The sequence below is a fragment of the Adiantum capillus-veneris genome, chromosome 29 (assembly GCF_014529385.1).
Source record: "Adiantum capillus-veneris isolate H3 chromosome 29, ASM1452938v2, whole genome shotgun sequence".
In the NCBI taxonomy this organism is placed as follows: Eukaryota; Viridiplantae; Streptophyta; class Polypodiopsida; order Polypodiales; family Pteridaceae; genus Adiantum; species Adiantum capillus-veneris.
In genome coordinates this window covers 30,296,413-30,308,410 of record NC_140959.1, presented here as the reverse complement: position 1 = coordinate 30,308,410, position 11,998 = coordinate 30,296,413, and the positions used below count along the sequence as shown (strand labels likewise).

Genomic DNA, 11,998 nt, shown 5'->3' with positions numbered 1-11,998 from the left:
AGGAAAAAGGTTTTTCCAACGTAACGTTAACCTTCTTCCTATTAGCTAAGGAGAATTCTCTCACTAGAGCTAAAAGGCCCGAAAATGAGTCCATTTTTTTCCTAATTTAAAGAAGTAAGCGAATTAGGAGTGTTAGTTAAAAAAATAGGTCGTTTTAGGGATGGGACAGATTCTTCTTCCATATTAGGTATAAGCAGATTGAGAAGAGTCTTTACTCCTTTGTAGTTCCCATAGGATGTTAGAAAGGTTCCAGGTTCATCTTCTTTAAGCTCTTTGAGGACTTCAAGCATCATCTTGCGGAAGTAAATGAAAGCAATTTGAGCTAAAACCAAGTTACGAGCTTGTCTACCCAGCCATGAACCTATTAATGATAAGTGAAATTTTGCAGCTTTGTCTGGAAATAATAATTCCAGGTGATTAAGAATGTACCAAACTGTATGATCAAACCAAATTATGCTTGATTTTCATGCTGCTTTGTTATCAAGGAACTTGCAGACACATGTATGTAAATGTTCCAAATAGAATCTAAATAGTAGTCTACATTTGGCTTGGAGAAAGACATAATACTCTTTGTGCGCCCATAAATCCCAGTTTTAGTAGAGCATTTTGCGGGATCCAAAAAGTTCATGGTAAAGGAGCATTGATTAACTCTCCTTTATCCAAAAATTGGGTACCTTTAAGAATATGAACCCTACATTGAGCCATGTAGGCAGCATGCAAATTAGCTAAGAAAATCCAAGACTCAAGTGAGATAGGCACAAGAAAGCCGTTGTTGGGAAGGGTCCAAAGTTGATTGTCCACACTTGCACCTTTAGCCTCTACTTGTTTTGAAGGAAGAAATGGGAAGCATTTTGACACTTTAGGAACCATTTTTAATAGAGTGGACTCACTAAGCGAGCATAAGTCATGTTGAAAATTCTTAACAACTTCCAGTATCGTCGGATAGCGATTGAAGATACTGCTTGTTACATTGACAGTCGTAGCAGCTAGTGTAGTAATGAAGGCTGGGTTGAGTCCGCATAACTTTTTAAGAAAATTGGTTAACACTGCACTAGAGGAGGAAAAGGTAGCAAGTGACTGTGTGTGCAATTTTTGAAGCAGAGGAAGTTGATTTAATTCCTCTTCTAAGAACTTAAGTCCTTCCTTCTTGTTTCTACCCAGAGCTGCTAAGAGTTTGATCCAATTGTTAAATGAAAGAAGTTGCAATTCAACAAAGCAGTGCTCAACTAAATAATAGACCATGAGGATAATTCTCTAAATTTTTTGATCCAATAATAAGTTTAGATGCAGTTTCTTCTTCAATGCAACGTAGAACATAAATACTCACTTTAGAGGAAGCAAGCTCGACAGAAAATTCCAACCCAAGGGCAAAGGAGTCAGTCTGAAAAATAGATAAATCATCATAAATTAGAGGAAAGTAGAAAGAAAGTTTTTTCAACCAAATTTTTATATTTTTTTGGCAGCTCTAGCAAGGAAAGGTATGTATCTATTTGTAGGAAACATCAAAGGACGTCTAAGGGTATGTTTGTACAAATTAGCACGGGCCATTCTCAATTTTTTGTTGATAGCTTCTATATTTTTTGGGGTTAAGAATCCGCATTTGGGCAATATATTTGTATGGTTGAGATACCTGACAAAAAGTGAATGAAAAATTAAAGAGGTAATACATAAAACTTTAAACCAATCAATCCAAGGATATAATAACTCTGTGTATGTATCCCAATTAGATAATTAGGTCAAGACCTAATAATCTAATTTTTATGTATCTTTGCCATACTTCTGGTCATAAATTGACAAAGCAATTTAAACCCTTGTGCCTATGTGTGTGTGTTGGAGTATTAATCTATATACTTTATTCACAATTGAACAATATATTAAAAAAGTGACATGACAAAGATTAATAAAAGTGAATACATACATTTTTTAAACCAAAAAAAACAATGGACATTTGAACTGGAGTTTTGATGTTTTATTACATCTAAGAAATAAAAATGAAGTAGCAGCAGTAGAAGAAGTATCCTTGCAAAAAATTGTTCGAACAACATTTGAATTCAACGATAAAAGAAACCGGAATCCTTACCTTCAACCATCATGCAAACAAAAAAATCATTAGCATTTTTATTTAGGCATGGAATGCAGGTATAGGACGGACTCGGGAGTTGTTATCTATGTCTCTCTTATCCATGCATTCAAAAACTGTTTGAAGAAGTTAGTAACTTCTTGTCTAGACCCATAAGAGCTAATGGTTGGACATATTAGAAACTCGAATGATGTGTACACAGACTTTGTCTATGGAATACTTCAAACCAAGTCTAAGGATAGGATTGTCCAGCATAGCCAATTGATAGATGATAGAAGTATTCATGATTCTGGGTAATACTTTTTAAAGCTTTATTTGCTTGATTAACATATTTTAGTACTTTATTTACAACAACCATGGTTGAACACGATCTTATAAATCGCTACACCAGTAAATGTATACAATCTATTCAACGTTGTTTTTTGAGCCAAAATGTTACCGGCTAGAAAGAGGGGAGACTCTAATTATTTGTAAACAAACTATTGTTTGTGAAACAATTCCAATATCAGAAATTGGTATTAAGTAAAATTATGAAGCAATACTCTTTTGCCTAGTGTCTGGCAAAATGTTTAGCTATAAAACTACTTGTAATATGCTAAAAAATGGAGCTAGTGCTTTATTTGCTTGACTATCTTTTCTACAAAGATTTAAACGTCTTTTTTTTTATATAGCAAAACTCACAATTGTGAATGAATTATTTTGAGCATCCCAAAAAATTACAAGGTTTTGTCATGCTCATGTTAAGCCATGACAACCTCCAGGGATCATAATTACATCGGCTATCAGGGCAGCCACCCCTACGAACCCGCCTCCACATCCTTGATACACAAGGTCCATACTCTTGTCGTTCTGAGATCTTTTATTTACCGATGGCCAAGATTTGCCCCCATCCTAGGCATTCCATGTGCTGACAACAAGGCACAAAAAGTCCTAGACCAATCCTTTGAGTGATGCTTGCGCTCGAGTGCCCATATTAGCACTTCGCTTTCTTGTCTAATTTTTGTGAAGCTTGCCACCTCATAACCTCCTTCAAACACACAGTGGTTCCTTGTCTGCCATACATTATGAAAGAAGAAGTATCTGACGATCTGAGTGCTGACAAAGAGTGCAGGACTACCTGAATTTTTACCTCCAAGGAATAGGTCAGTCTTGAAAAAGCTAATTTTCCATGTTCTCTGGACCCACTTGCATACTTTCCCTGCGAGGCCTTTGATAGATGGGCAGTCCATGAATAGGTGGGCCAAATCTTCACTAGCTAGCCTGCACCCCAAGCATCGATCTGACCCAATCCCTCTCTCCTGAATCTTCACCCCTGTCGTCGATAGAGCACCCCAAATAACCTTCCATAAGGAAACCTTCATGTACTGCGGAACCTTTGGCTTCAAACGTCTTAAACAAAGCATTATTTCAAAAAATATATCTACTGTTAAGACAACCTGCATCAAGTTCAAAGTTGACCTAAAAAATAACAAGATTGAGGGTAAAAAAGGTTATATGTTCCCCTCTTTTTTTCTTGTGTTATTATTTCTGCAGTGTTAAAGCAAAAACATGTACGAGTCAAAAGCAAATAAATGGACAATTTTTTCTTTGAACTAAAAATATGTTTTATAAGTAAGAATGCATAATCGCATTTTGTTAAAAAAGGTGAATGTAGGATAAGCTTTGTACAGCGAAAAAATAGACAATAACCTAGGAGGTTGCGATCGATGTGATGTTATCAACGATCTCTGCCATGTGTATGAAGTCGTCAGCGTGTTACCGCCTTTCTTCTAATATGGTGGTACGTAGTGCGAAATTTGGCAGACTAAGCAAGTGCGTGATACTTAGATTATTGTAATCCTCTTGAGCCACAACTTGTTTTGAATCACTAAATACACAATATTATTCATGTTTTATGCTAAAAACATATGCACTAAGTGAGCTTATAATAAAGATGCCGAGGCGTTCTCAATAAAAGCGTATTGAGAGGCTCGCAAGCTATGTAGTTGGAGAGCGTAAGATAGCTGCTCTTTATATAACGCAATTGTGTGTGTGTGTGTGTGTGTGTGTGTGTGTGTGTGTGTGTGTGTGTGTGTGTGTGTGTGTGAGAGAGAGAGAGAGAGAGAGAGAGAGAAACTTCATCAATGCAGCTCGACTAGTACATGGGTTCGTTAGCGCCAAGATTTTTTTAATGCAAGCTTCCAAGCTAGGCAATTTTTTTGCAGCACGACCTTATCAATTTCTCTTCGTTTTCGTCGTTCTGGAGTGTTTTATAGTTTAAAAAGAGTGTATGTATCCACGTTTCTTTATCAAGATGAATCTAGGAGTGTTTCTAGATTCACCCTTGAAGAAACGTGTGAGGTAAGACCCATAGTAGTAACCCACAAGACAATTATACCCATCAATTTTATTATGCATAGTATTGACCAAACATCACTACTCCCTCACCATTATCTCAAGTACGCGCCGAGAAAGTATTATTCGGGCACGGCTAGGGAACATTTTTTGTGGACCCCACTTTGGAACCTTTTCATATACATATGAGCATGTTTAACTCTAAATGTGAGAGGGATAACTAAAAATCTTATATTATAACTGAAAAATTTCATAATTTTGAAATGGCTTGAGAACCTTTTTGCCCAAATTTAAACTGGCCATTTTTCATTGTGAAAAGGCTTTGGATAGAGCGAACCAATATTTTCTCGAGTCCTGTTTTCAAGGGATAATTGTCAAAGGTGAATGAAATATTTACTTTGGGATTATCCGGAAAAGAATTCACCTAAGTGTTTTTTTTTATTTACTAAAAGGTACTCAGAGCCGTCTCTCGATTATTAGCAAAATAATCAGAGTTACAGTTCGCTAGAATAAAGTGTCAGGGTATCGTTAGTGGAAGAAGTTTAAATTAAACCCAGGCAGGTAAGTTATAATAGGATTTCTGAGATTGAAGAGATTTTACAAGAAAAAGTAGTGCTAAGGTGTTGTTAGTGACGATAAGTCTAAGTTAAATACTTTGCCAAAAGATCATGTGTGTGTGTGTGTGTGTGTGTGTGTGTGTGTGTGTGTGTGTGTGTGCGCTCCTAGTTGTAGAGTTTAAAATTAAATGTAACTGTAGGAGCTATCACAATGTGTGTGTGTGTGTGTGTGTGTGTGTGTGTGTGTGTGTGTGTGAAGCCAAAGGTGGTTGAGAAAGGAGCACAATGAAGCTGAGTCAAGCGAGTGCCAATAGAAGATCAAGACTAACTATTATCCTTATCTTGGGGTCTTCAGGGTCTTCTTAGCATCCGCTTCCTCAACATCAAATGGGTTAGGTAGGTACATGAAGGTCCTAAGGGAGGCAAGGCAAATATAGGTTGGCGGTGTGAGAATGAATGAATAATAATGGCTTGCAAATCATGCCTCTCTTGGCCATGCTCGTCGCTTCCAACATAAGCATACCCACCTTCCCAACAATGCTATCAGAGCCCCCTCCCGACTTGTTTCTCTGCGGCACGCTCTCCTTCATGCGCAACCCCTCGGGAGTTTCCTCGCTTGTAAGTTTCCCCATTTCAGCCCCTCATGACCTCCCCCTTTCTCTCGTGCTTTCCAAGTGCCAACCTCTTAGGACTGCCATGGCCCCTTCTTGCTCTTCTTGTTGGTGCCAAGTCCCCCTCCTTACCGCCTTTCTTCTCCCACTTGAGTCCCACTCTGACTTAGCACCTACTCTTTTAAGATGTAAATACCCCACTTTTAGTAATATAATCATTTTTATTGCATATCTTCTATAATGTTGTTTCATCCTTTTTTAAACAAGTGAAAGGATCACAATGGCTTTCTAAAACAATAAGAAGTGATAGTCATTACATCGAGTTTAACTGGAATGAGTGTTTGGGAAGGATTGCCCCAGTTTAGCCTTGATTCGATTGAAAATCGAGACTAGCTTATTGCAATCCATGGTAAAAGGAAGAAAAACCGGTGAAATATGTGACAAAATACTTGCAAATTTCAAAATTTCTCCTAATATTTCCAGTTTGCTTCCTTGTGACAACGAAACTCAATCAGTGGCCACTTAATAAAAGAGATTTTTTCAAACATTGACTGAAATTAAGCTATAGAAAGCAAGAAAAGTAAAGCCATGTGAGTCTGTGAAACCAAAGGTGAAATAAAAAGAGTTTATTTATACATGTGTGTATAAATATAAATATAAATATAAATAAATATATATATGTGTGTGTGTATCTATGTATGTATGAGTAGAACTTACTTGAATTATGCAAAATAAAGCTTCACTTCACATTCTAAAACAATAGAATATAAAAAAAAAACATATGTATGTGTATGTATGTATGTATGTATGAATAGAACTTACTAGAATTATGTAAAATAAAGCTTCACTTTAGCAATTTAAAACATTAGAATGCAAAAAATGTCAAGACATGTCAGGATGTGAAATGGAAAGTGAAATAAACAGAACTATTTAATATTTTAAAATCAAAAATAACATTCAAGGTATATCTCAATCATCACTTGAAAGTAAAAAAGAAAGATTCATTTAATAAATTAAAATGGAAATATCATGTAAGGTAAGTCTCCATCACGGCACTGGAAACAATAAAAGTCTCGCTAACCTAACACAACACTAAGGTTTCTTTTAGAAAGCCAAAAAGATATTTTAAAGGGCAGGCCTACTTTCTTAGCAATTGTTGCAGATATATTTTTCCTGAGCAGGGTCACATTCGGGAGTCGGTAAAGAGCGCCCTTTTAAATTAGCTTTCCATATCGAAGTTTTTTTTGCAGACGTCTGCTCATATCTCCAGATTCTCCACGCAAAGAGAGTTCGCGTAGGGGAACTTGGAAGGTGAAAGCGCGCAGGGGAAGGTGAAAGACGTACCCAGACAGAATATGCTTTCGTGACCCAAGTATTGTCCGCTCGTCTGCTGCTTTTCGTCCAATTGCGCAACTTGCGGCCTCTGACACAGTATTGGGTCTTCTTGCCATGGACTCTTTCCTGCAGAGTTTTAGCCTCCCAGCCAGCATCCCCCTATTCATTGCCATCTACGCAGTTGGGTATTTCTCCCTCTTCCCCCAATGGAAGTACAAGGCACGATTCGAGGCGGCCAGCTGCTCCATGTCCCTGGTGCACGGCGCGATCTCTTTTACCCTTGCCGCTTACAACCTTCTGCACGTCCCATGGCAACTCGATGCACCCAATTCCCCTCATCAAAATTCCCTTATGGATTTCAGCATCGCCTATTTCCTCGTCGATCTTCTCCATTACGTGCTGTTCGTCCCCGAAGATTACAAGTTCATATTCCATCATGTGGCCACATCCATATACATGCTCACATGTAAATACTACGTTGGGCATGGTGCTGTCTCCGTCATGGCCTTGATGGCGGTGGGTGAGATCACTACGCCACTACAGAGCGTGTGGACGATCGCTCGTCTGGGTCGAGTTATATCACCACGCGCCAAGAGGATCTACGAAAGTGCATCCCTGCCTTTTACAATTCTATTCACAGTTGCACGTGGTATTGTGGGGCCTATCCTCACATGGAAGCTTTGCAAATTCTACCTGTTAAATGAGGGGAGGCAGGTGATCCCATTCTGGCTTGCGGCTTTGTGGATGGGTATGGTTGTCATTGGAATGGCGGGCAGCGTGATGTGGATGCAGAGTTTGTGGGCCGGTCTCAGAAAATTCAAGGCACGTAAAAGGAGTACAACATCAATTGTTTCCAATGGTAGATGAATTGCAGGTTATCAATTCTTGCATTGCGTCAGCAAAGAAGTCGGGATCGTCGACGTGCGTTCTACAGGTTCAATCATTGCTTTGTTCATAGCATTCATGTACTTGAGTGCCTTCACAATACATGTCCATATTATCAACAGGTGCAAAGTGTACAGCAGAGGACACTTATTGATTGCAGGCAAATGAAAGACAGTAAATAGCTTTGTTTTGCATGAAATTGGAATAACTTTTAGTCCACTTTAGTGTTTGAAGTGGCACGAATGAGTTGATCTAATCAGTTGTCAAAAGCATTCTCCTTGTTTATATTGGATAAGAGTTTGCAGAGTCTCTACTCTGTGTGATGTCAAAATTGAGCTTATGCATAAGATAAAACATTGTTATGTACATGTAATGGAGCTTCTTGCTCTCCTCTTTACAAGAACATACATTCTTTCCATCCACTCAAGTGGCCACGGCTTAGTATCTCATGTCATAACATTATGTATGAAATCTGGTATTCTCAACCGAGCTTGGAACATTGTTTACCCATTCTTCAATGACATGAATATTACGGTCACGCTGAACTGGTTTGCAATTTTTTAAACATGTGCATAATTAAGGGCATAACAAAACACCTCAAGGTGGTTGAAAACATTCAAGTGGCTTAGATGTGTTTTTAACTGTGAGGAGCATTATTTTTTGGTCTATGGTGACTTTTGGAAAACTAACTTTGGTTACACAAGTGTGTTTTTAATCATTTCAAGCTTCTAACTTATTGTGACAACAAGCTGTACAAGGAAACATCATATAGACCATTGTCCAGACTTGTCTCCACACAGCCTTCGCGCTAAGAAATGTACTACATATCCTACAGGTTAAAACATAGGCTTACAAAATTGTAGCACCAAAAGTGACTTGTGTCTCCACATCCTTAGAGTTAAGAGATGCACTACATATCCCACATATTACAACATAGGCTTAGAATGTAACAAAATTGGCTTTGGCACTTCATATCAGCTTTAGGTTTTCACACATGCTATCCACCACTCACAACCACATGTCATGCTCCATGTTCATGCAACACTACCCTTTCTGATTTGTGCCCATACCTAATTCAGCCTTCCTAGAGTGCCTGTGTAAAGTAGGTGAGATTAAGGATGGGTTGCATGAGGATAGGTAAGATTGGGATTTTCAAATCATATATTGGTTGCTTAAGAGGGTTATCGGTGAAGAGAAAGAAGAAATTCATATGTTAGTCATGTATGATGCCATTCAACTAACCTCTCCAAGTCGGCCAAAACAATGCAAAAAACATGAAAATTTATGAAAGCATCAATGTGCATGCAAAAGGATTAATATATGAGACTATACTGATTGCTTTGGACTTCTAAGCATGTTATGGGTAAGGAATGCTCAACTCATGGCTTATTTTTTAGGAAGCAAAACTTTAATTTTCAATTGTTGTACTCCTTTTCTTGGATCAAGGCCATTTGACCGTTTAGATCACAAAGAGAGAATGCTCTCGATCAATAAAATACAAAATCTTTATTTTCGAACGTGGTTCTAAATTTTTAAAATGGTATTTTCCTTGGGAATAATTCATATAAGTGTCACTTCCTTGAAGTGAAAGTGCTAGTTTTTCTTGAAACTATTCTTTCCACCTCTTTTATTTTTTATTCTCTTTTTACTTGGGGATGTCACCTTAAACCTCCAGCATTTGGATGTGCATATCACTTCCAACTACCAACGTTTGGATATGCCAAAGGCTACTTTAAATATTGGTTCTGTCACACTATTTGCACACTTTCTTCCCTTCATTTGAGAAATATGGTCTCCCAATCCAAAAGATCTAGTACATACATCAATTGAATCGGTGCTCACCTACAACATATTTGTTTGTGAGCAAAACTAGTGAATTCTAATAGGACTCTGATGCAACAAGGTAAAGAGAAGAAAGCATCCGTTCAAGAAAAAAGCAATTTCTGTCTTGCCAAAAAGAAAGAGTGAGACTTTTGTCTTAGTGCAAGCAAGAAGATGAAATATATTATGTTTGATCCCAATAACAATAAAAAAAGATGATCAAAGAAAGTACGTTGAGTCTTGATAACTCCAATATTTCTCTATATAGACCAAACTGCAAGTGTCTAAGTCCTTTCAAAGATTTTTTTCTTTACTATAGTAAAATTATGGTCTTCATAGATTTAAATCCCTTGAGCATAGTGGAATGGCAGCCAATGGAGTGTGTGATAAGATAGTTGGGATGTACTCCATGGCTCTATTAGTGAAGAGCCCTACAAGTGGAGGACCAAGGGATACCTAGAAGAAAATACCATTTGCTTTTATGGTCATTGCTATGCTCCACCTTGCTCCTCAAGGAAAAGAAAATCTATCCAGACTTTCTGTCCCCCAAATTTGGAGAGTGCAATATATTTTATGAGACCAAAAGTGCTTAAAGGTCAACATTGCAAGCAAACAAAGTAAGAGTAGTTGCTTCAAACCTATCATTGTGTTTGTGGACTTCTTCCCGATCATAAGTCAAAGCGTGTAAAACCATGTTCTTAGTCAAGTGCTTAGACAAAGAGCATATTATAGAGTTTGCGGGTGATGGTTGGAGTAAAAAAAAACAATCAATGTGGTCATATGCAAAGTGAAACATGCTTGCAAGTACATGGATTTGACTTAGAGTTTCATTATGACATTTTTTAATGATAGAAGGCGTCATGTTAATGGCCCTAACCTCAGTAGATTAAAATATGAGGACTTTGGTGAGGTTATTAATACATGGTTACATAGCGAGGATTGGCAATAACCAAAGAAAATCCTTGTGCACATTGCAGCAATAAAGGATGAATTTGAAAAATGAGGAGATTTAGTTACTTGGCTCATTTAGAATTCAAATGCAATGCAAAAGATTTTATGAACTACGGTGATGTATCTGTGTATTTTGCATCTTAATGGCTATTGTTTTGGCTCTTATGGCTTTTTGATGCCAAGAAGAAAAGAAAAGATGGTTACCTAGATGGCATTGTGCATTTGGCCCCATGTTAAAGCCATTGCACTCTTGTCTCCTTCCCTGTGTGCACATGAAGCCAGTCCAAGCAATTTTGTATACGATTATGCATACAAAATTCAGTCTTTTAAATCTTCTCATGCAATTTATGTTCTATAAGTTTTGTCAAGATACTATTTAATTTCTTTTAGATTCTTGGTTTTTGGTCATTAAGATCCATCAAAAGTAGACATGTCTGCTGAGGCAAGGATCTATAAATAAAGATAGAATCTTGGCATTCCATATCATTTATTCACTATAAAGGGTAATAGGAATAGAGATATCAAAGGGTGAGTGTGCTCCTTTTTCACACCAGCTAATGAAAGAGGACAAGAAAAGTGATGAGAAGAAAAAGGAGGAAGAAAAGAAAGAGGAACCAAGCTTTAAAAATAGTGTCCTATCCCAAGAAGAAACACGTGGCTAGCAAAATGTTTCACCAAAAGTGTGGGCTTGAAGTGTGGCATGGACTATGCCTTAGGTCTAGAGATGATATCATCAATACAAATGGGCTAGGAGGAACATGTAAAGACAAACCCGATTGCAACACAAATAGAGATGAAACTAAATGCCTATACTAGGAGAGATAAAGTGACTAAAATTTTAGGAGGGATAAAGTGGTTGGACCTCTATACTAGGAGAGATAAATTGACTAAAAGTTTAGTGAAGTTTTTCCTCAAAATTTTATTTTTATGTAATATGTTTGGGAAAATGCAAAAAATGGTATCTTTCTTGTACTTCTCTCATTTGCATACAATTTTTCAGATACATTTACAATATTAGGACTTCAAATATCCTGACACAAATTGGAATTCAATCAGCTTTATATAGGTAGGGATTTAGTTGATTCTACAAAGTAGGGATCCAATAGATTTATGAAGTAGAGGTTCAATACAAAGTAGATGAATGTCTTATAGTGTCGAGAAAGCTTTTTTGCAGATATATATCTCATATAGACATTTTTTTCCCAGGACTTGTTGGTCTCCTTGGAATGGAGTGTGGATGGTTCCTAGGACTTGTCCTTGGAGAGGTTTGTGAATGATTTCCTTCATCCTTTTCCCCTTTCTCTCTTTCCTTGTCACCTTAGTCCATTTCTATTACTTTTGCTCTTCCTTTGTCTCTTCTTTTGCTTCTTCCTTAGCCTCTTTCCTTCCTTTGCATCTTTCTTTGTCCTTTGTTCTTCCTGTTT

The 11,998-nt window shown here is 37.4% G+C and overlaps 1 protein-coding gene across 1 annotated transcript; it reads left to right on the top strand.

Annotated features, from left to right (window-relative positions):
• The first annotated feature begins 6,774 nt into the window (after positions 1-6,774).
• Positions 6,775-8,347, top strand: LOC147418983 (TLC domain-containing protein At5g14285-like). The gene has a single exon (XM_086505557.1). The coding sequence runs from the start codon at positions 7,032-7,034 to the stop codon at positions 7,782-7,784; it is 753 nt and encodes a 250-aa protein (XP_086361683.1). The 5' UTR covers positions 6,775-7,031; the 3' UTR covers positions 7,785-8,347.
• The last annotated feature ends 3,651 nt before the right edge of the window (positions 8,348-11,998 follow it).